General features: G+C 35.7%; 1 protein-coding gene across 7 annotated transcripts in view; it reads left to right on the plus strand.

Annotated features, from left to right (window-relative positions):
* CEP128 (centrosomal protein 128) overlaps window positions 1-25,757 on the plus strand; it is a 500,403-nt gene that overhangs the window by 259,161 nt on the left and 215,485 nt on the right. For all 7 annotated transcript variants that reach the window (XM_057318321.1, XM_057318320.1, XM_057318322.1 and 4 more), the window contains 2 exons: window positions 12,102-12,278; window positions 17,173-17,232. In XM_057318321.1, the coding sequence (XP_057174304.1) occupies window positions 12,102-12,278; window positions 17,173-17,232 (237 nt within the window). The remainder of the gene's footprint in view (window positions 1-12,101; window positions 12,279-17,172; window positions 17,233-25,757) is intronic.

The following is a 25,757-nucleotide window of genomic DNA, read 5'->3' on the forward strand; positions in this document are numbered from 1 at the left end:
AATATGGATAACCTATGGGTATATGTACATTCAGTGTGTGTGTGTGTGTGTGTGTGTGTGTGTGTGTGTGTGTATGTGGGAGGGCAGACTGCGGAAAATAAAAACAAGAAAACAAGACGAAAATGTATTTTCAGTGAAAAAAAAAAAGCCCCCATGACTTGTAGCCCAAAGATTACTATGTAAGCAATACAATGGACTTGATAAATGGGGTCTTATGGATTGAAGGGGTTTCAAATGTGATTCTGCTGTAATCAAAAGGGAAGCCTTTCTTGTTTACCTAATACAGCATTATTCTCGCATGCCCATCTTAGTGGCATAAGTGGCACTTCCCCTCTTTTTTAAATGTCTTGCTACTTTTTTGACAGCTTACTTTAGGTCTTTGTTTCTTGTCGTGTTATTACTTGGTAAGCTAAGAAATGTTAAAATTGCATCAAAATTCATATAAAGCCATGAGCATCAGCAGCCTGAATCAGCAGTAGAAGATTGCTGTTAGTATATATGTACAGAATAACTAACTTCAGCATATTTTCCTCATGTATTCAGTGGTGATATGCAGTAATAAAATGCATTTTTTCCAACATCTGATTTTCCTTTAACATCAAATGTTATTTTTCAATTTTACATGACAAAGAGCACAAGTATTGTGCAACCCACAGAATTTTTACATATGCATTTAAAACTTTATTAACTTTTTACTGGGAAAAACCTCTCATGCAATGTTAGATAGAACTTTGTAGTGTCATTGAAATTTATTATTCCTTTTGCTTAAAATTTTAAAGGAAAATATTTGATTTCTTCTTTTGTTCTAAAAGGATCTTATTAATATTAATTTTTTAATTCTTCTGGCATTTACCTGGAAACTCATAATGCTGTTTGTTTTATCAGAAATATATTTTTATTGGTTTCACTGGAATCTGAATCATCAAAAGAGTTAGCATATAATTAAGCCATTTTTGCTCAGCAAGTCAGCATCAAAGTTTACATAGTGAAGATTTTAAATGTCTTATCTATACAGACCTATATCTGATCCAACTTTAAAAAATTTTATTAAAGTAGGTATGAGTTTACTAATGATACTGGCCATCTTTGTGGAGCTTTCCAAGTAATTTTGTAGTGTAAGTATTAAACATGGTTTTTAATTTTGAGCATGTTTACATGATATTTTAGACATAAATATGGTGTCTAAAATTAAGAGAATATTAGTTTGTAGATTATTCTGTTTATATTGTGTCTATTCTCCTGAACCTTAGGTTTTGGAAGTATGGCTGTTTTATGAAAAAATGTATACAATATTTTGGGCAGGTATTTTTATAAGCAGTGAGAAAATGGCATAAAAAATGATAGTAATGTTCTGAGATTGTTTTCCTATGTCCAATGTAGACATAATAAAGACATTAATTTTCAGATATTAGAGAAAGTAATTTTATTGATTATATTCATTTTTATAAATTCTGAAATTATGTTTAGAAAAATATTTTCTTCTTTAAAAGGGAACATTAAAATTATAAAACCGATTTTCATTTGGATAATGCAGGGTACTTTATATAGAAGGTTTAAAAACTCACCTGTGATCTCACCACCTAACTCTCTTGCATTCGAGTTCTGGTGGAATTCTTTTCGGGGTTCTTTTCTACACACACAGATACACAGATCCCATTTGGGATCATTCACCATGCACAGCTTTGTGTTCTGAATTTACCTGTGTCCGTGAACGTTTTTCAAAATCAAATTTATTTGACACCCAATATTTTATCTGGTGAATATGGCATTCTCTTTATGAGTACATTACTGTGTCTTTTCTATTTTAAAATTATAGATCAAGTAATTTCTGTCCTATATGATCCAGTACTTTCCATATTTGGAGCTTTCATTTGTATTTGTTACTGATTTAATTCTAAGCAGAATTTTGCAGACAGGCTTCTTGCTACTAGATATCCAGACCTGGAGGAAACCAGAGGTATCCATGCTCCTCATTTTGCTTTTTGCCTTTAATCCACCCGTAATCACAACCATATGTAGAACTTCCCCCGTTATGAGAGATGCTGTCACAGGGTACACATACCTTGTGGTTATAGCTAGTCATGGCAGTGTTGGATGATTCTTCAGTAGTTTGTTTTTCTGCCCCACAAAAAAATCTATGTGCTGGTTTTTATTTTTAATAAGCAGTGTCTCAGTGTTTACAAGATTGCACTGGAATATTGTGCAAAGGTGGTGTTTCCCAAAACATTTGGCATCAGTGTAATTCTGAGATATAAAAGAACCTTAAACAATATTAACCCTCCACCACCTTCTTTTATAGATGAGGCAGGTCTGGCCCAAAGAGTTAATAGACTTGCCCAAGTGCTCCCAGCTGTCCATTTGGTAGAATGGATAGAGGAATCAGGTTTACCAATTCTATTTTTTTTTTCTGTTGTACCAGAATCTATAAGAACCAGTATATAGATTATATAGGTATCTAGGATTCTTAATTAACTAGCTCATATAATTAATTATTGCTAATTTATGTAGTATACTGAATTCTCTCAGGACTTTTTTTCTGTTATTCTTTCAGGAGATGAGAAACTGTGATGACACAATTAGGAGACACCTTAAGGCCTCAGATTTTGTAACATCCAAGGCTATAGCGGTTTATAGGAACCTAAGTGTTGAGTAGATCAGGATTCATACACATGTATTTTTGTTCCTTCCCATGAAATGCTTTATTCCAATTATTTGTGAAGTGATACCTAGCAACATATTTTAAAGCTACGATTGTATTGGATAAAAACACTTAGGGGAGATATTTTTCTTACACAAAATATGGATCTTTGAAAAATCGCAATTCTCATTTGCAAATGTAATTATGATGCCCATTTTTACAGATGGTGGAAACTGAGGTTGAGAGTATAATACAGTGACTTGCCCAACATTGCATAGCTTGTGGTGGAAACAGGATATGAGCACAAATTCCTTTTATTTTTTTCCCTTTATTGACTGCCAGTAAAATGACTCACATTTATATCTTTTCATTGAAATCATAGTGTTGAATTTAAATTTAGGGTTATTATATTCAACAGATTACCATATACTCTTTTATTTTTTAGCTTGACACCAATTTTGGAAAAGAAGTCATCAGATCAGTGATTTTGTTAGAAAAATCTAATTAAAACCTGATATTGCCACATAAAATATATCAGTGGCAGGAAAAAATGAATCAGTGTTGTTTAATTTTGTGTTTTGGTTCTAATGTGACCATCTGTTTAGGATTGGTACTTATCATCATGTGGAAAAATATATATGATTGTCAGCTGTCTATTCTATAAAGTATTCACTACTTTGCAAAATCACAGTTCCGTATTTTTTTTACTAAGAACTCCTTGTAGCAGACAGAATTCTCTGATTTTAATTTTTTTTTTCCAGAACCGCAAGAAAGAAATAGAAGCAAGTGAGCTGTTGATTTATTTCATTTACTTTAGTGTTTAGTGTTTATACTTTAGGCCATTTTTAGGCAGGACTTATTCTTTCTTTGGTGCTTCATCTATTTTAAATATTGTGAGTAGAATAAAGAGAATAAAGCTGTAGCTACCATGTGTTAATTTATACTCTATATAAACACTGACTAAGATGTTATGAGTAATTTCCTGTGAGATTGTGGTTATCTTAAAAAAAAAAAAAAGCAATGAAGATTATAAGATGGTCAAATTAAAGGTAAAATTATAAATTTTGTATTTGTTATTATAAAGTGCTTTTAATTGAATCACTTATAGTCATTAAGTCCAGAGTAGTCCTTGACTCTTACAGAGAGTTGGCTGAAACATCAGAGTACTTACCATGTATGAAACACTATGCCAGATTTTAAGAAACAGGTTTAGAATGCAATGGTGAAGTGACTATGCATTGATGGGGGGTGGGAGACAGTTATACATAGAGCTGTGGCAGAGGACGGGGCTAGAAATAAAGGCTGTATAGAAGTACATGTGGTCTTTACTTTCCAAAATGGAACATAAGTGTGGAGAAGCCATTTTCAAACTCTGTTCCTTGGCAGTGACTTTTCTACCAACTGTTTAGAATCAAAGAAGTTGATTTTAAATGAATATAATGAATGAGGTCAAAGTTTACATCTTTTCCATCTCTGATTTGGACTTGATTTGAGAAGCATGGCATTTAATCCTTAATTCATCAAGTGGTTGAAAACTACAAGGGCTTGAAAGGAAAGTAGTTTTCTTGAATACTTTCCTTTAAAATCCTGTACTGTTAGTTTGATTTCATTTAATTTTGAGATTGTGAGTGATACCCATAGTGTAGGAGTTAGGCTAAATAATGGTACATGCAGTTGGTTGTGGTGTGGAAAGCCAAGGGAAATAGGTTGCATGAAGTGTTCTATATTATATCTGTTTCAGTGCTTTGTCAGGAGTTAGGTAGTCCTAGCTTGCTTGCTTTGGTAGACCCTAAAAGGGAGCATAAAATGAATGTCCAGGTCTGTTTTAAGTGAGGTTTTGTTCTTCTTCTTCTTTTTTTAAATCACAATTTAAAGTGACTCTCTCCATTTTGTCATTTAATGTCAAATGAGCAATATTCTGTAAATTTTAGGAAAATAACCAGAAGGTACTCATTGTTTACATAAGTTATATTATTTGGAAATTTGTTCTTAAACATGTTTTCCCATATTATTTCATAAGAACAAACACATGCTTAAGTATCTTTTAAGAAAAAATAAAGAGAAGAAATGCTGATGGTTTTTAAAGACACTGTAAGCTTATAAACATTTCTCTGGTGATGAATGATACATTTTTTTCTTTTGAAAATTAAACAATGTTCGTTCCAAATGCATAATTTAAAACTCTAGTTGTTTGTTTCCTTGTCCATATTTTGTTTCAGAAATAGAAATGCATCAAAAGTGGCTGATTTTAAATAACAACGTTATTTCTGTTTCCTAGCATTCGACTTAAGAGAAATACATAATAATTGCAAAATGGTCCTAAAACTTAATGAATGCATAAAATACCCTTTAGCGGTATTTTTGTTTCCAACTTTGAATATTAATTTCTAGGAATGTATCCAGTACATATCCTGACACCTTTCTGATTATGCTGCCAATGATCTTTGTATTGCTCAATATTCTCCTAGAAAAAGATAGTAAAATGCCTGAGGCAAGAATAATTTCCTTAAGTGGGGTTAGAAGTTTAAATCTGAATTTGCATTTTTTTGGTTTTTGTTTTATGGATAACTTTCCTGCGCCTGCCTAAAACTAGGTTATGGATTGGAAAATCTTTCATACCCCAATTTTAATGTGTATCAAATCATATATCCAGTGTTCTAATTATGCCTTACTTTTTTTCTATTAGCTCTACTGTTTTACTGATGCTCTTACTTCTTATTCTTAGCATACTATTAATTGTAACTTCTTCCTCTTCTTTGAAGGAAATAGTGTAAAGCATCTACTTACAGAGGAGAAAAAAGAGTATCTAACCCACAAAATACTAGCCCTTTTATTTTAGGAAATCTTCTAGTAGGAATTACAGTGTTCTTTTGCTTATTAAATACATATAAAGAACCATGTCATTCACTCACACATGGATCCATACTTAATTCATTAGCAGATCTTACTGGTTCTATCCTTAAAACTTACTCTGCATCTGATTGCTTCTTACTACTGGCAGTGCCCTAGCTCTTGTGACATCAACTGGCCTTGCCGTTTACAATAACCTGTTAACTGACAAGATGATTGCCCTCAATGAGTTTACTGATTAATTTATTGCAAAAGCAAACTTACAGAAACACAAGAAGTCATTTGAGTTCAGAGATTCTGTTTTTTTCATTGTCATATAGTCGGGGTCTATTCTGCTTGGCCCATAGAGCATATACAAAAAATGCTCACAGAACGAATGGAACAAAAAAGGGTATATATGTTTCAGAAAGACTTATTGATTGACTGCTATGTGAGACACTCTGCTAGATACTGGGATGTTTAAATAAAGAATAAGATCTCTACCCAATAGGAATTCAGTCTGGTAAGGAGACAGACATAAAAGACACACAAAGTAGTAGGAACCCTAGGGGAAGCTCCTATAAAGTGCCTTGGGGGCAAGAGAAGGGGCAGATGTTCCTATTATTCTTAAGAGCTCAAGTTATCTGTTGTTATAATATCTGCGTGGATGAGGAAGGAAATGCATGTTACTGCACTTTTATAATGGGTAAAAAATTCAGTTTATGACCTTCCGTTGTCCTCTTTATTCCTGAGTAGTGCTGGGTTCACTGAGGGCAAAAGATATACATAGGTTGGATACATGGAGACTTTTTCAAACTGATCTGAACTGTTGATTTTGGATGCTGCTTTGTTTTTTTTGTTTGTTTGTTTGTTTTATTTTTAAATACCAGTCTGAACATTTAATATATAGCCATACTTTGAATTTAAAAAATGCAGCATCATATAAAATCTTGTATTTTAAAGAAATGCGTTTGCAATAAGTAGTTATGGTGTGACCAAGACTTAATGTTTTATTTGTTTATTTATTTGCTTCCTGTTTTGTAAGACAGTTTGAACTGCAGAGTGGTAATTTTCTAGATTAAACTCTTCTCAGATACCCTGTAATATCCACAGTAGATCCTTCTCTTTTAGTTGTTCTGCAGTTTCTGCCTTGGTTGGCATTTCACTGTAACTTAACTTCCTTGTAGCTGAGTCAACTCTGTTGGCATAAGTAATGTGAGCTTTCTTTAGAGAGTTAGATAAATGGCTTCCAGACAGATCCAATTTTTGTTCAGGGTAGTTTCATAATTTGCCTTGTAATGCTAGTGTCCTGGATTTAAGGCTTAGGCATAGCAGTCATCTTGAGTTACAGAAGTATTCTTTCTCAAAACTTTTTAGGTGATATGTGCTGGCCTATAGTTTCAACATGCCATGCTTCCAATAACTTTGAATTACGCTATGTTTGTTTTAACCCCAGCCTTTAATATCTCTTTCTGCCTCTCATCCTATCTTTCCCGTACCCACTGCTGATGTATTAAAGATGGCCTGGGGGCTGAAATATTGTCTTATTTGCTTATTCAAGTGAATTTTCAATAAAGGAACAACAGTAGCTTTGTAATTAATGATTTATTTAAGCATACTGTGTTTATTTGCTAAAATCTTTCTTTTAAGGTATGTGAAGAACTGTTTTCATGTCCCATAATAACCATATCAGAAATAAAGTGGCTCTTCTGGAACTCTTAAGACATTGAAGGAATCTCATAAACTTTTGCCAAGGAGATAACGTTTTAGACATGCTCTAGTTTTATTGAAGTTCTATTTCCGTTAAGATTGTGTCTTCTTATAATCTTTACAGCCTTTGGTAAAGTGAATGTTCTGAGTTGTAAAGAGCGTGCTGTAACATAAATATATAATTAGAGGAACATTTCTCATACTTTGAATTACAGGTCCATTGATGAAGCCAGTCAACATTGTATGTGTGCACATATGTGTGCTTGATGAGATTGTAAGCAGTATTTTTTTTTCTATTTACTTTAGACACAAATGTGAACAGTGTAAGCATTTCCTGTCCTGAAATGGAAGCTTCATAAAATCTTTGCTCTCTTAACAGTGGAACTGTACCTTGCTTACTGTGTGATTAGTATACATTTTGACTAAAAAATGCCAAGATTAGATTTTATGTGTACATAGGGTACATCTCCAGTTTAGATGGATAGCCCCTAAAAGTTTAGCCATGTTATGCATGCTTGATGGTTTTTTTTCCTCTCTCTCTCTCTTTTTTTTTTTTTTGGTTTGTTCTGAATTTCCCAATATGTCACATATTTCCTTTGTAACTATGTTCATTCAGAAGTATTTTTTTGTTATTCTTTTTACTTTTTTTTTTTTTTTTAGTTTATTTATTTGACAGAGATAGAGACAGCCAGCGAGAGAGGGAACACAAGCAGGGGGAGTGGGAGAGGAAGAAGCAGGCTCATAGCGGAGGAGCCTGATGTGGGGCTCTATCCCATAATGCCGGGATCACGCCCTGAGCCGAAGGCAGACGCTTAACCACTGTGCCATCCAGACGCCCCTGTTCTTTCTATTTTAAGGCTATATTAGTCCCCACATAACCTGCTGATAACTTTCCTGAGTTTTTCACATTGGCTTTCTAAATTCCAATTTTAAGAACCCAACTTATCTGGCATTTTAATAGAGAGCACTTAGTCTGGAACCAGGGGACTAAAGTTAAGGGTTATGGCCTCTTTAACTTTAGTCGAGTTATTTAGTCTGTCTGAACTTTGATTTCCTCATTTGTGTAATTTACGGTTGAGTTTGTTCTCTAAGGTTCTTTCTCAAACTCAGTCATGGTCTAGGATATCTTTCTTTTTGGATCATGTAGACTGCTATAGTCAGCTTCATCTGTATCTATCTCTTTAACCCCATCCTCTCCTGCACAGAGAAGCTCCTTTTATGTTCCCAAGACCCAGACATTTGTGTCCATTCATGCTGAAATATTGAAGTTGGACTTCATTCAATGGACTTCAAGTCCATTGAATATGGACTTCCATATTTCCAGAAGTCCAACACCCTAACCATTGTGCTACAAACCACTTTTCCACATTTCTAAATAGTCTCTAAAGTGCCTTGAGTTACCTCTAGTTCTATAGAAATATGATGGCTTTTGATTAATCTTGTTGTAGAATTACTTCTTCTGAATTCACTAGAGAACCAGGGAATAGTCATCATAGTGCCTAAATATTTTCATCTCCCCTTATTAATCCATATACCCTCAAATCAGACAGGATGATTGGATTAATGTCAGCCAGTTTCCCACTTCTCCCTCAGAATTAGCTGTGCTTGTTCCACGTATAGAGCTGTTTCTGAAACATGGTAGTTGGACCTATTGATCGCAGAGGTCCATGTGAGTTCATAGTTCTGTGAGCTTTACTTCAAAGGGAAGTTGGTTAGACATGGCTTGTGGCCTATCTCATAGAATATAGCAGAGTGAATAATGAAGTTTTCAGTCTTTGCTAAAGAGATTGAATTTATAGAGCCTTTTCTGACAGTATCAACATTTTTAGGAATATCAAAATACAGAATTAGTTTTGTATTCTTAATTTTTTTAAAAGATTTTATTTATTTATTTAACAGAGAGAGAGAGACAGCCAGCGAGAGAGGGAACATAAGCAGGGGGAGTGGGAGAGGAAGAAGCAGGCTCCCAGCAGAGGAGCCTGATGTGAGGCTCGATTCCAGGACTCCGGGATCAAGCCCTGAGCCGAAGGCAGATGCTTAACGACTGAGCCACCCAGGCGCCCCTAGTTTTGTATTCTTAAAAAGTGATAGTGGATAGAAGAAAGCTGGCTCTGAGGGAAATGAGAAAAGAAAGAACAGTTAGAACATCATTGTGAATTATCTGGGTTTAGAATATCAACAGTTGTCCTCTAAATACTTCAGTAATGTCAACTGAGTATTTTCTTTAATAATATCACACCAGTGAGAATACAGCTGCAGTCTGGAGCTCTATGTATGCATAGAAGGAACCTCCAAGCACACCTCAATAGCTTCTGGGTGTATATAGGTCTGCATGGTCATTGATGAAATGATCTCTCCAGTGTTTGAGTCTTTGAAAAATTTTAAATCACTATTCAACAAAGTTGGGGAGTTTAAAGATGACTATAAGCATGTTTTGCAGTCTCCTGAAATTAGCAGTTTATTGAGGGAGGCTGGTGCAAAAACAATTATATTACAGCTTGATAATTTTTTTTTTTAAACTGTGATATACATAATATGCTCTGGGAACATTCTGCTTTGGGAAATCAGTGAAGAAAGGAGACTAAGTCTTGAAGGATAAAATTTGAAGGACAGGAAGTATAGGTGGTACTTACGTAGCCAACAGTACAGGAGTGAGTATCCTCACCTAGGGACTTGACAGGAGGGTTGCTTTCTAGTAAGTAAGCTTTAAAATCATCAAATGTTGTTCAGAGCCACGATGTTAATTTTTCAGAAAGGCTCCTAGATGAGAGCAAGACTTTGAAGATATCAATATCTCTAAAGAGATGCCTTATCAATCGGGAGGGAGTGTTTGGGCAGAAACTGAATGTGAACAAAGAAGAAAGTTAGGGAGATGTACTTCAGTTTCCATCCAAACACTGCCCAGGAGAATGGAACACTTATTGTGGTTTGTAAATCCCTGATGTGTCGATGGACACGCCAGGCTGCCATTAGCGTGATGCCGTTCATAAATTGTTTCATAAAACAAACTCCCCTCGCTCCAGTTTCCTATTCATTAAGCAACATTCTGATTATAATTTGCCTTCCCATCCAGATTGGCCTGCAGGGAGAAAATGTACTGGTTATGCTGACACGAACATTCTGATCCATATGGCAGTTATGGCTCTCATTGTAAACTGATGTAGTTAATTGAGTGGCATTCTAATTTGTCCATTAGTCTCTTGTGGGCTTAAAGATGACTCCACTCAGGGTACCAAAAGGAAAAGAAGATCCAGTTCCTAAGGTTACAAAGCTGAGGTACAGACCGGGAGGATGTAGTCATCAGGATAAATGCTGTGTCTTAGCTACCAGCCCCATTTTCAAATCGTGCAGCTTCAGGCAGTGTTGTACACATTAGATGTGGTTGGAGAGACATATGAAGGCATATTTGAGAAGCTGCAAGTAGTTGACATATGAGAGAGTGGGAAGGAGGGAGGTATGAAGCTGGAGGGAAGGGTAGAAGACAGTTTGTGAAAGGACTCTCTTTTGGGCAGAGGGTGTTTCATTCATTTTTTTAAAAAGTAATTTGAGTTGAAAGGAAATATGATTCTGCTAAAATGTTGTCTTTCCTTTCATGATTAGCTTTCCTTGAGCGGATGGATCTCTTTGTTATTTTAATTTCAAGCTGGGGTTTTTGACCATATAATCTTCCTGCTTGTGTTACTAGGGTAGGTAAAGAATGATCAGGTTACTGTGTAATGAGTGAAAGCAAAGGTAGCCAGCCACCATGACTTTTGGGGCCATTGTTTATACTTAAAATTCTAGTGGTTCTGTTACTTTCTTTCAGGTCTTTGCTACACCACTAGAATTTCTCTAGTAATAAAATTGTGCAATCATGATTGAGACTTACTTTGCCTAGAGGGGGGCTCCCAAGTCTTTGTAGTCTCTTAAAGGATTCTTAGAAACCTCTTTTCTGGGGCACCTGGGTGGCTCAGTCATTAAGGGTCTGCCTTCAGCTCAGGGCGTGATCCCAGGGTCCTGGGATCAAGCCCCGCGTCAGGCTCTCTGCTCCGCTGGGACCCTGCTTCTTCCTCTCCCACTCCCCCTGCTTGTGTTCCCTCTCTCTCTGGCTGTCTCTCTCTCTGTCGAATAAATAAATAAAATCTTAAAAAAAAAAAAAAGAAACCTCTTTTCATTAAATATATTTGCTTACTTGAGAAGTACTTCCATCTTGCTTTTATCAAATTTACATGACTCAAAGCGTTTATGCAGTATGACTGCATTTGAAAACTTAGACATTTTAAAAACTGTGTTTTGGGGCACCTGGGTGGCGCAGTCGTTAGGCGTCTGCCTTCGGCTCAGGGCGTGATCCTGGTGCTCTGGGATCGAGCCCCACATCAGGCTCCTCCACTAGGAGCCTGCTTCTTCCTCTCCCACTCCCCCTGCTTGTGTTCCCTCTCTCACTGGCTGTCTCTCTCTGTCAAATAAATAAATAAAATCCTTAAAAAAACAAACTGTTTTGATGAGATAAAGTAGTAATAGGTATTTTTTTCTGAAATGAAGAAACTAACATCTTATTTTATATTTTACTTTTTCTAGTGTTTCACTAATATTTATTGAAAGCTCAAAGTCTGCTCGTGGCATCAGCTTTTACTCTCCAGTACATTAATGGCATTATGTTATTAAAATGTAAAGGATTTTTTTTAAACTTCATTTTCTTTTGGTTACAGAATTACTTTAATTTTCTTTGCCAAGTATCCACTCACTCAGTGCCCTTTTTCTGAATTCTCTGTAACTTGACCTCAGTTGATGAGTAGGCAAAACTGTTTCATTTTAGTGAAGTGAGAAGCCTGACCGAGTCAGATCTGTTTTCTACTACACTCCTTTGTGTTGGCTGTACAGATATTATAAGTGTTTCTTGCGTTTACTTAATAATTAACTTCTGTTTTTCTTATCGATGTTCTAGGAAAAGCATATAAGCAATGAAGAAGAGCACTTAAGGAGGATGGAAGAGGCCAGATTGCAGCTCAAGGATCAACTTCTTTGCCTGGAGACTGAACAGGAATCCATTCTTGGTGTCATAGGAAAGGAAATTGATGCAGCTTGTAAAACCTTCTCCAGAGACTCGATAGAGAAATTGAAAGTAATTATGAGTTCTTATTGTGCCTTTCAGTTATTGTGCCTTTCAGTTAGTTTCCTAATATATAATTATAATAAGATTTTAATGCATAGTTACATGGTAGTCACATTTTTATTCTGGAAAGTTTTATGAAACAAAATAACATCTTGGACTCTTTAGAAGGCGATACTGTATCTATTGCACAGTCCTCGGAGAAAAAGTGTACTGTTAATTCATTGAATTGCCTCTATCTCACTCTGTAAAAGAAAATGTCTTATGTGAGAGAGCAGCAGTTCTGACGAAAAAAATATCCTTGGAGTCAAGAGGCCTGGGTTTTTGTTATCACAGGCCATTTTTTGTTGTTGTTAGTATATTAATGGCTAACATCTACTGAGTACTAGTTGTATTACAGGTACTGTGGTAGCTACGGTATAGGGTTCTCTCCCGTAACCCCTAACACTACCCTGTCCTTTAGGTGCTCTGATTAAATTCATTTTAGACAAGAGAAAGCCTGGCTTGGGGAGGTTAAGTAATTTGCCCCTGGCCGTGTATCTAGTTAAATGCTAGAACCAGGACTTTTAGACCTTGGGAGTCTAACCCTGGAACTTAAACACATGACCCCTATGCTATTTGCCTTCCCTGTTTAGACAAATTATACTCGAGTTTTTCTTTTTTTTTTTTTTTTTTTTAATTTTTTAAAGATTTTTTTTTATTTGTCAGAGAGAGAGAGATTGAGAGAGCGCGCAAGCACAAGCAGGGGGAGTGGCAGGCAGAGCAGGCAAAGGGAGAAGCAGGCTCCCTGCTGAGCAAGGAGCCCAATGCGGGACTCCATCCCAACATGACCTGAGCCGAGGACAGCCACTTAACCAACTGAGCCACTCAGGCATCTCTCGAATTTTTCTATCTTAAAATAGACTATTGCTCTTCAATTTATAGTTCTAATGAAATGATAAATAAAAATAGGAATTGGGGGCGCCTGGGTAGCGCAGTCGTTAAAGCGTCTGCCTTCGGCTCAGGGCGTGATCCTGGCGATCCGGGATCGAGTCCCACATCAGGCTCTTCCGCTATGAGCCTGCTTCTTCCTCTCCCACTCCCCCTGCTGTGTTCCCTCTCTCGCTGGCTGTCTCTCTGTCACATAAATAAATAAAATCTTTAAAAAAAAAAAAAAAAAAAAAAAAAATAGGAATTGATCATGAATGTTTTTAATTCCTTGAAGGCGAACACCTCCTTCAGTCTAGGTCATAGTACTGCTGTGTTGTGTTGCGTTGCTTCGATACAGTGGGACCATAACACTTAGCATTTAGCCATCATTTACCCTGTATTTATTTCATGTGATGAGATGGCAGGACTCAAATTATAGTGTCATGCCCAAGAGCTTCTTAGTTTTTAATACTTTCCAGGTGTTTCTTCTTTTTATTTTGTCATTTATCTTTTTCCTCATATAAAATGATCTCTTTTTGTTTTTTGTGCTTTCTCCTCTTTTTTCTGCTTTCTCCTCTTTTTTCTGCTCTTCCTTCTTATCCTTTTCCTTCTTCTTTTTTTTTTTTCTTATGTGTTGTTTTAAAGAAAATAGAACTATATTTCTACTCTTGCAGTGGAAGGTATCTTAGGATTCATCTTTAACAGTAATATTTCAACGGATAGAATTTGGTGGAGTTGATGGAATTTTTACAATATGTATTCCTTTCTACATTTTTAAAAAGGCTCAGATGTCATTTTGAGAGGACTTTGAGCCAAATATGAGAAGTAATTGGCTTTAGAGGAAAAACTCTTTCAGTTTTGTTATAGGACCTTTTATAATGATGGTTTATTCTATTTCCTGCCTGCTGCTGCTTTTTTTTACTTAAGACTTGTCATGGTTACCCATATTTAAAGGATGTGTGGCCTTAAGATCCCAATTTCATCTAAAAGAAGCACATATTAACAATGAAATATTTATTCTATATTTAAGTATTTGTGTCAGGATGGCTTATTTTGAATCAGATAGAGACGGAGAAATGGTATCATTTGGATCATGCTATAAGATACGTAAACATTGTTATGGGCAATTATAGTCTAAAACATAGTGGGTAGATAGCAGATTGCTTAAATATTTTATTTCTTTTTGAGGCACAAATTATCCTTCCAACATATTCCAAAAAGCGCTCTATTTTTTAATAGGCTTTCAGGAATGGAGTGATTTTGGTAATGGGTCTTTACACCTCTGCCCCTAGAGAAAGACTGATTCAATCCAAGTGATGGGTGGAAAGTAAATCTAAAAGAATGGAAATTCTATTAAGTTCTTTGTTGTTGTTGTTTTGTTTAGAGTTTTTTTGTCATTGTGGGTCTCTTTCTATTAGAACCTCTGTTGTTACCTTCCTGTAAACTTGGGGAAAAAAATAATTACCAAAGAATATAACATTTGCTCTTACCTCAAATAAACCACCCAAGGTGTTGTTAAAATAAAATTGATTCTATGCTTTATAGTTCAGAGATCTAAGGGAGAATGGTGGTCCTTATAAAATGTTTTAGAAAATGGAATAATTCCAATTATTCTTTGTCATTTGTTGATTTTGATATATTGCTGATGAAATTTTTAGCCATTTTATGTAGAGAGTGACAGCTATAGTATGAATTGGGTAATAGATATGTAACAAATGAGCCGAGAAAAGTCTTTGGGAATATTGATATTATTTCTAATTACCTTTTTCTTTCTCCAGCCACCATATTTATTCCTTATGCCACTTTAGTAACTGCATGTAGAGTTTGAAAACTTAAGGACAAACAATAAGCCACCACTATTATAAAACAATTAGGAGAGTGTCTGAATTAAAGTTACATCATATTCACAGACCAGTCTTTGATAATTGAAGAGCTTTTCTCATAACACTTGGTCTGAGTATTCACTCATTTGTAGAGCATATAGAGAATAGGCTTTGGATCAAGACAGATATAGGCTTAAATTACATCTCTCCAAATTGCTAATGTATGTCATTGGACAAGTTATGCAATTTCTCTTCTCTCTAAGAATTCATGTCCCATTTATAAGTTGGCTTATTTTGAGGATAAAGTAGAATAAAATATCTAAGGTGCATATTATGGAGTGAAATATCTTGTACTAGTGAATACTCAACTCATGCTAGCTATCATTATTATGGAGTACATTTTATTGGTCATATATTCATATATATTTGTATATTTATCTATATATCTCTTTTCTTTTAACTTTTTAAAAAATATTTTATTTACTTTAGAGATAGGGAGAGTGAGTGGTAGGGAAGGGGCAGAGGGAGAAGCAGACTCCCTGCTGAACAGGGAGCCCGACGTGGGGCTCAATCCCAGGATCATGACTTGAGCCAAAGGCAGACGCCTGACTGGCTGAGCCACCCAGGCCCCTCTGTTTCTTTTAACTTTTCATGACAAATTGTTGTTATAGTGCTCTTGTCACAATAGACCTTGAAGTCTATTTCCTGATGATGACATCTTTATATGCAGTTAGTAGTAATAATACTGTTCTATGTGCCAGGCACTGTGCTAACCCTCATTTTATTTGGCCTTATGAAGCAGTGTCCCTACTTTATAGATGATAATCTGCAGCTTAGAGAAATTAAGTCACACCACTTGTAAGTGGACAAGGCTGTTCTCTTAAACACTAAACTATGTATAAATTTGTGAAAAAAATCACAAAATATGAACATTGCTTATACCTATCAAATTATTTTAGACTTTAATCTTGAATACTCCATCTTAGGTCACTGAAGTTTTAATTGAAACTATGACACAGATGAATGGAAAAGAACAATAATAACATATAATCAGTGAGAATCAGTGACAAATGGATGCTTACAAATAGCAGAGTTCGAAGAGGAAGAAAACAGTATGAACTAGAGGCAGGATTTCACTGAAGTCAGGGAGGCATGAGCGTTGGGTGAGGTTTGAATATGAGGAAAGTGGAGGAGAGAAAAGTTGGATATGAGAATACAGCACTCTTGTTTATGGCATATGGCCGGCATCATTATGTATTCATCATGTGTCCAAATGAATTACCTAATGATACTCCTTAGGGGAGTGATGTGCACACACATCAGGAAGTATGGAAATATTTAAGAATAGAAATAGACATCTCTTGCAAAAGGGTGAGGTATTTTTAAGCAGAAAATTTCTAGAGAGGAGACCTGTAAAAATATCACAGTTAGCACCTGTTTCAAAGAAAGTAGGAACTGAGAAAAAATTTTGCGTTTGCAATCATGAAGTCATTGACAGCCTTTGAGCACTGTTTTATTGGTAATAAGACAGAACCAGATGGCAAGGGATTTTATAAATGTGAAGGAAATCAAGGCAGCTGGTATAGACAACCTATTTATTGTAGGATTTTGTTACCATCGTGAAATATAAAGCAATGTTTGCACAGAGTCATGTTGATTAGTTTCTGTCAGTTCTATACAACCATTAATGAGACAAAATGGCCCTCATAGTATGAAATTAAAGAAGGATAAATGAGACAAAGAATTAAGTTTCCATGTAATTACACCTAACCCACTGTGAAATATATTACGTGGAACAAGACTGAGGCCAAGAAACCAACAGAAATGAAGTACACTGGTTTAATTGAGGCTGCTTGCCAGAACTCCATGGAATCCGCCTTCAGAGATTCTAGCGATGATAACACTTGAGAGTTGATTCATGTCTCTGTATTTGAGCTAAATATTTACTGTCAGTGCATACATACATACATACATGTGTACATAAATAGACATATTAGATAAATGGTGGTTTGGAATTGGTTGAGTACTTGATATGAACTTTTTTCTTTTGAAACCTTTAAATTTAGGAACTAAAATTTTGGATGTTATGCTGAAGAATTTCACTTATGTAAGTTCATTTCAGAGAAAATTCTACTTCTAATAGACTTATTTCCTTTTTTTTTTTTTTTTTGTAGGTTTTTTCATCTAGTCCTGATATTAACTATGACCCACATCGCTGGTTAGCAGAAAGCAAGGTAATTTATCTTTAAGTCCTAAAGTTACCATAATACTTATGAACTTCAAGGTGTTCTATTGGGACAGCCGTACATTTTGTTATAGAACAGAACATATGAAACTGTTTTGGGGAAGATACCGTTGTCATGCATTTAGGAAACCTCCATGTTCCTTTAGTTTAACATTTAAAAATTAGCTTAACTATATAGGAGTATAATTTACAGAATGAGAGAATAAAGGAAGGTAAAACTGTTGAAATATTAAAACTGTTGTCAGACAAATTCTTCTGCCTTTTCCTTGAAATAGGCAATGTCTTGGGAAGTATGTAAAAGGTCAGGGCAGATATAACCAACCTTTATTTACAAATAGATACTTAATATATTCTAGTTCCTAGAGGTAAGCTCAAAGCCTGCCAAATCTCTATGTGGCTCAAGCAAATCCCTTCATTTCTCTGGATATCTTGTTTCTTCAGTTGCAAAATGGGAAGGGTAAACTTTACGTTCTGAAGATAACTTTCTTGCTTCATGGTTCTTTCGCTTGATGATTTAAATTTAAAGGGCAGGTAAGCAAATCTAAATAAAATCGAACAATTTGCTAATTTTAGCAAGAAGATTCTTCTGCACTATGGGATAATCACCACCTATTCTCATATATCACATCAACTTGGAAATTCCTTAATTAAAATATATAGAAAATCATGACCATATAAGATGTAGATGTCTGTATATTGACATCTTAAGGTATTGACACTTAAGCACTTGTATTCCTCCTTAAACTAGTTTTTTTCAGCTTTAAGACGCTAAAGCAAAAGATCTTCCATCCCATTTAAATTCTATGAGAAAACCAACTGTACTAGAAACCTGAACAATTGTGGGCCAACTTAGGATTTTATTGTAAGAAAGAACTTCTAAGTTTGTCCCATATCCTAATTTAAAAAATATGAGAAAAATGAGATTTTAGAAAAGCTATGTGACATTTCCAGTGCCATATAAAGAATGGGAAAATGGATTGCATGTTAGACTCATGATTAATATTCTTACCATTGTGTGTATTACTGTCTAAAGTTTTCATTCAGCCAAGATTTATTGACTACATACTTTTTTTGCATATAAACGTGAGAGGTATAAATGTTAGCAAGCCATGGAAATTAATAAGGAAAATGGAAATGTATACAAATGTTTTAAAATCCTTAAGGTGTGTTATATTATTATAGAAATATACAAACATTGACAAGGAAACACAAAAGGAGGAAGAACTGACTATAACCTCTGTGAGAGGATATTAGGGGGGTACGATGCTTCCAGCGTGTTACAGAAGGTTTCTGCAAAAATGCAGTATTTAAACCTGATCATACAAAAAATATGCAAAAGTTCTCCAGTTGGCTAAATATAGGTATAATAATGGCAAGAAATTGAGAATATCTGAGTGAACACAGATAATGCCCTGAGCTTGGTGAGTAAGGCACAGGTGGGAGGTGGTGGAAAGACAGGGTTCACCCTTGAAGGTTAGCTGTGCATTAAAGAAACCTCTTTTTTAAAAAAATTCTTAATAAGAAACTAACAGCATTATGACTGACCATTGAAATTTACCCAACCTTGTAAAATTTTCCTCCTACATTAAGTACAGCAATGCTGTTCATTCCTAACCATTTTGATAAAACCAAATGCAAACTCGTATTTATGCCACCTGCATAGGAAATTTAGAAATACATGTTTTGCTGTCTAAGAAATTTGGGGCTAGAAACTTTTGTTGTGCATTAATAAAGCATTTCTCTTTTTTCTTTTTCCCCAACTCCTCCATTGTGACAACAAGAACAATGTACTTGGAATTTTCTTTTAAGTTAAAGTCTTTATCATTTCTGAACAGAAAGCTTTCACTGCTGTTGTTCAGTTAAATTATGAGAGCCAGAGATGACTCTTAATCATAGCTCTTTAATTTGGGAGCTAGTGAGCAGTTTTCCCTTATCATTTAATGGGATTGAACTTCTGATCAGACGAGTTTTAATACTGCATGAGACAAGTGTTCCTCTACAGTGTAAAAGGGTCATGATAAGCAATACCATGCTGACCAACTGACTAAGGAGGAATTGAATCTATTTACTAGAAAGATGGTTTAGGTTATTGATGGGCTACAATACTGTAATTCCCATGAACTATGACTGGACAGCTCTATAAGTATTGAAGATAAGATCTGAAATCAGAGGACAAAAACTATATGGAAAGTAGAATTGCTATTCAGCTAGTCCATGCTGACATTTTGCAGTATTAGAAGGACCTCTCAGGGCATTTGGTAATTGTTTTCATAAATCTGCCAAATGAATTTCTTCTGTTAGCGTTAATCCCAGAAGAACTAGAGGATTGGGTGAGGATAGTGTCACTGTTGCTTTGTGGCATTGGTCGCATAATATAAATATGAAGTCCAGCTAAGAGTTGGGTCAGGCTCACAGATAAGATAAGCAAAAAACTGTAAGAACGATACATTTCAGGGAGGAAGAGGATTGAGATAGTCATTAAGGAATACCAGGCAAGCAGTTCCCATAGATCAGGAATTTGTTTTTATCATAAATCCCAACAAGGCATTTAGAGGCAAATTTATTCAGTTTAACAGAGAATTTACTGAGTAGCTCTATGTCCCAGATGCTATATTACATGCTCTGGGCATAATAATGAATTTGGCATGATACTTCCTCTCGAGGAACATTTTTTTTCTCTAGAAAAGCTGGCATATAGATAATTTCAATATTATCTATAAGAGCTGAATTACAGGTGTGCAGAAGCTGTCATGGAGTCTGATCCCTCAGATGAATCTTAAAGCTGGCCAGATAAAGAGGAAAGACCATGTGTGAAGAGTAAACAATTGCAGGAATGGTACGGAAGAGAAACAGCATGATAAATACAAAGAGACCCCAAGTAATTGGGCAATACTATAGTATGACAGTGTGAGGCAGAGAATGGTAGGGATGAGGCTCTAGAAAGAGGTAGAGGATAGGTCCACCAAGAAGAGCATTGTATGCCATTTAAAAGGTTAAGTTCAGTTCTATATTTAGGGGGAACCACAAAGGAGATTTGAACAGGATACTGACTTACTCATATTCATATAAGAAGCATTACTTTGATAGTGATGTGAAAGGTAGATTAAAGCTGGGAAGACCAAAGGCAGGGAGACCAGTTAAGAGGTCTTTGGATGAGACCAACATCTCTGGGGCGAAAATCCACAAACTAAGGAAATTGTAGAGATTCAGAGGAAGGGACAGACTGACGTAATGTTATGGTGACAATATACAAGAGATGTTTAATGTCAGACGGAGTGATAGAGAAGGAGATGTCTAGGATTTTCAAGACAAACTAGAAGATACTCTCTCAAAGTTTGGTTTCTGAATAGATGGTCATACAGAGTCCTAGTTAGGCAAGCTAGAAGAAGTATTGAAAGAGTTTCTGGCACTGGGATTGAATCTAGAAAGTCCTGTTTGGACAGAAAGCCCCAAGGAGAAGCAGGGTCAGAGGCAGAGATCAGAGTTTAGGTTCAAATCATGGAAAGAAACGAGAAGTAGCAAAAACATTCCCAGAAAATGTGGACAAATTTCAAATCTAGAGCAGGCAGTCCCTCTCAGGATGGAACAACAATATTAGAGAGTATCACCGTTGATCCCAGATCTTCAGGTATCATTTTATGATAGCAAATGAAAGAAAAGCTGGGGTTAAACTGCTCTTTAGCACAAGGCAGGATCCTGGGTGCTCTGTTGTTTACAGAAGAACACATTTAATTTGGGGAGTCCAGTACTAATTATTTCCTCAAGATGCAAAAAGGTAAATTTATATGCTTCTTTGGCTGTAAAGATCTCTTCCTTCTTCGCCTTTATCTCATTTATTCTCCTCCTCTTTCTTTAGTCTGCAAGCTTCATGAGGGAAGACCGTGTGCAACCTGTTCCTCATTGCATCTTGAGCACTTACCACAATACCTACTTAAATGCTCAATAAAAATGTTTTTAAAAAGAGTAATTATATTAGGAAGACTACATTTTTCTACTCAAGTTACTTCCTCAGTTTGAATATCACCAAAGAATAGCAAGCAGATTAGATTTCAGTAAGTTTATTAACTCTCAAATATTGTTTCATTTGATCAGAGCCGTAAACTTTAAGGATGATATAGATAAGAAATACACTTCTAAATTAGTTGGGGATTTTCCTTTATTGCTCCATTTGGTGTCATCCTAAAAAGTCATACTTTTACTGGTAAAATGTGTTCTAGGTGTTGCCTTTCCTTGCCATTTTCGGAATATTGTAACTGAAGTAGCTTTGGAGATCATGTAGTTGAACTTCGAGAAGAAGGCTCTGGGAATTGTGAGATTTACCTGAGGACCTAAAGCTAATTAGTTACTGAGAAGAGTTTAGAAACTGGGTCTCTGAATTCTGTGCCAGTGTTTCTTTCTATTAGTCGTGTAATCTACATTTGAATATAAACCTTACATTTATGCATATTGTCTTTTTAGTGGTACAGATTTTTTACAACAGTCATTGTGTGAGGAGTATTACACCCAGTGTATTTAATTCTTGTTGAAGGATGTGAATAAACGTCTAATATTTTATCCTTCCAGTGTAGACCTCAAAATGAGATACAGAACTCAGGTATCTTGATTCATTTGTTGGAAAGATACTTTAGATTGTGTGCATGGAACACATTCAGTTTAACTGAAGAAAAGTATTTTGTATTTTTACATATGTACTCTTATTTTGGAGATATTTTTTCTTTCTTCTTGAATTGTGTTCATAACTATGTAGAAAAGTGGAGAGTATTACCAAAAGAATTATATTTTGAGGTTGCTTTGGGTTTGAATTTTGTACTTCCAGTTTAATTCTTGTTTTGGTGGCCTGCCACGTTCTTCAGAATTCCCATTCTCTTCCTTTACCTTTGGTTCTTCTATAAACATTTCCTCTCAGAATTGTTTCTTGAGTTTTGACAAAGGAAGTCTAGTAGTTAAAAGCAGCAAAATTATGGGCCTTAATATAATTGCTAACTCTATCAGCTATAATCTTTTTATTCAAATTTTCTGTTTCCCTAGGTTTTAGCTTTGAGTCATTCCTTAGTGACTTTAGTGTATTATTACACTAAACCTCACTAGGGGATTCTTACAGATTAAAAAGATCATTTTGATTGTTTTACTAGATACTTATTCCCACCTAATTGCAAGCTGTCAACTATGAAGGTAAAAAACTGCCTTATTTAGAAATTCTTTCTCTGGGGCGCCTGGGTGGCACAGCGGTTGGGCGTCTGCCTTCGGCTCAGGGCGTGATCCTGGCGTTATGGGATCGAGCCCCACATCAGGCTCCTCCGCTATGAGCCTGCTTCTTCCTCTCCCACTCCCCCTGCTTGTGTTCCCTCTCTCGCTGGCTGTCTCTATCCTGTCGAATAAATAAATAAAATCTTTAAAAAAATTTAAAAAAAAGAAATTCTTTCTCTATTTTAGTTAATTTAACAATACTTAATGTAGTGAAATAAATGAGCCTATTATGGAATCTTTAAGATGCTCTTGTGAGTGGTTAATAGAATGGTGTTTGCACTGTGATTAATAGCCTTGTCAGCTAATTATTTGAAATTGGTAAAGTTATTCCTATACTGTGTTCCAAGCTGTTTCTCTAACACACTTAATGAAAGATGTTGGGTGTTTCTCTAACAAACACTGATTCTCATAATTGACTATTGGTTGATTAAATTTCCATAAGTTGATATTTTGTTTTGTAGGATTAATGATATATTCTTACATATTCAATTCATAATAAGCATCTAACTATAACCTATTTTTAAATTTTGTATGGTGATGGAATAAAGGCTTTATAGGAATAAACTGAAGCCATAGGTCATGTTATATTAGTCTGCTCGGGCCGCCATAATAAAATATCACAAACGAAGTGGCTTAAACAACAGACAAAATAGATATTTTCTCACAGTTTCGGAGCCCAGATGTCCAAGATCAAGGTTCCAGGGTCAGTTTTTGGTGAGGCCTCTTCCCGGCTTGTAGATGGCCACTTTTCATGTTGGGGGGAGGAGCATTTGGGGGATTGAGAGTATTACTGGAAGAATTGGGAGTGTCAGGAGACAGTGTCTCTTCTTCTAAGGATACCAGTTCTGTAGGATTCGGGCCCCTCTGTGGTAGTAACCTCCTTTAACTTTTATTGCCTGCCTCCCTAAAGGCACTACAAATACAGTCACACTGAGGATTAAGACTTCAACATACAAACCTGAGAGGGACACGATTAGTCCATAACACATTACCAAACCTGATTAATGCTTTGTTTCAGTGTGTGTGTGTGTGTGTGTGTGTGTGTGTGTGTGTGTGTGTGTTATCCTTTTGCTTTTGTCAGAACCAGTAGGACTACTTTTATGACAAAACGGATTTGTTGTTTCTCCATTATCAACCAATAGCAATGGTATTGAGCACAGGTCAAGGATTGGGATGGAGTAAGTAGGAAATCTTTGACAAAAGGGAAATGTGCAGTTATTTTCTAAATTTGCACTTAAATCACTGGGCAAGAACAGATTAAACTGGGTGATTGAAACTGGTGATCCCCAAGGACTCAATTTGTTTGGACCACATTGATTTTAAAAAATAAAATTGGTAGTGAACATTTAAAAAAAAATTCAATTGCATAAATTCCAGCATGGAATTTGTTCTCCTTTTGAGATATCAGAAGATCTGATGACATTAGGGTTTCATTCTTATGCGATAGGAAACTTTTGGAGCTGAGAAGAACCATGGACATGATCGTAGAAGGGGCTTCCTTCCAGCCCTTCTTCATGATTGTATTTTTATAATCCAGATCAGTAGTATTCAGGTCCTAAATGGGTTATTACCTCTTTACAAGAAATTAACAGCATCTAATTTTTCATTTAGTTGCATGTGTCCTGTCCTCACTATGTGCAGAGTGCTGTATTAGTTGTAGTGTGTGTGCTCACCTACAAACGTGAACACACATCCATTCCCAAGGTGCTTTAAATTGAAGAGTAATTTAAAATTCTTGGAAACAATCTTGAGGATTTAGTACGTCAAATTCTTTAATATACAAGAATAAATATGTGTACGTGTTTAAGGTGCCAAATAAGCAGCAAAAAGATTTGGTTGAAAATAAATCTTTTCGAGAAACTATATATCTAAACTTTCCCTTTTATCTTGCCACTAATGATATAATTACTAGGGCTTTTTGGTTTATTTATTTTTCTTGAGTAACTGGTAAGTTTTGATGAGGTGAACAGAAGGTACGATCTGTAGATTCAGATTGTTGTTTTAACACAGAAGCCGGCAGCAACAGCATAGACCTTCCCTTATTTTTCCTAGTTACTATCAATTAATGCATGACTTACGTAGTAATGTTTTAGAATCATTTTCCTACTGACTTGTATCTAAAATTTTGATTAAGTTGTCTAGAATAATTTTTATTACAGAGTACATTGAACATATTCTCATTTTCAAGATTTTAACAATATAGGTGTGGAGCATTGAGTATCTACCCTCATTTCCCTGGTTGTACCTCTCTCCCTAGCAGGCGTAATCATCATGAAGAGTTCGGTGTTCATATTTTCAGTCCTGTTTTGGTTTGGTGGGCTGAGCTACAGTTGTTTTTGACATAGATGTATATTTTTTTAATTGCCCACTTTACCAGCCCCTTCCTGTTGGGCAGTCTTTGACACTAAGCATATCCATCTTCTTGTAGTATTTTTATTTTCTTCCTTTGGGGTTCTGTCACCCCAGACTCTTAGATTTTCCTCATGCCTTTCCAATTTCTTCTTCTCAGCTTTATTTTTAGGCTTCTCTTCTGTTCATCTCTTTGAAACTCTCCCCTCCTTCCTCCATAGATACTCCGTGGGCTGTTTTATTTGTTCCTATGCCTTGAATGTCCTCCATGCTGTTGATTCTTCAGTCTGTATCTCTCGTCCGTATCTCTCGAGCTTTAGATCCATATAGCCATCCAGTCATTCACACTTCTGTCTTAATCCTAACAACCTCAGTTTATTCCAATCTTCCGTTAACTTTTTAACTGTTTTAACTCCTAAATCTTTGCTTCTAGGTTTCCTCTTTCACAGTTTCTTAAGCTAGAAACTTGAACATCAATACTGATTCCTTTCTCTCCTTTATCCCTAACATTTAAATCTCAAATACACACACACACACACACACACACGGGTCCATTCCTTACCATTTTCTCTTGTTTCGAATATTGGTAACAGTCTCTTGAATTCTATCTAGTCTCCAGTATGGGCTTCACTCTATATAAAGAGCAAGCTTTCTAAAGAACAGTCCAATTCACTTTCTTGTGTCTCCCTCATACTGTATTAGATGGAGATGGTGGTATATCGCTCACCCTCACCGTCGACCCTATATTCTGCCTCAGTACCTTATTTAGAGAAAAGTTGTAGTAGAATGTGCTCCTTTTATCTGGCAAAGAGTTGACTGTGTTTCCTGGTTTCCTGTCCTAAGGAAGCTTTTTATCTTTTTGTATTTGCATGGGTATTTCAGAGTGGATATTGGGAAATGAAGCAGTCCTCATTAAAT

The sequence above is a fragment of the Ursus arctos genome, unplaced genomic scaffold, assembly GCF_023065955.2.
Source record: "Ursus arctos isolate Adak ecotype North America unplaced genomic scaffold, UrsArc2.0 scaffold_25, whole genome shotgun sequence".
Classification (NCBI taxonomy): domain Eukaryota; kingdom Metazoa; phylum Chordata; class Mammalia; order Carnivora; family Ursidae; genus Ursus; species Ursus arctos.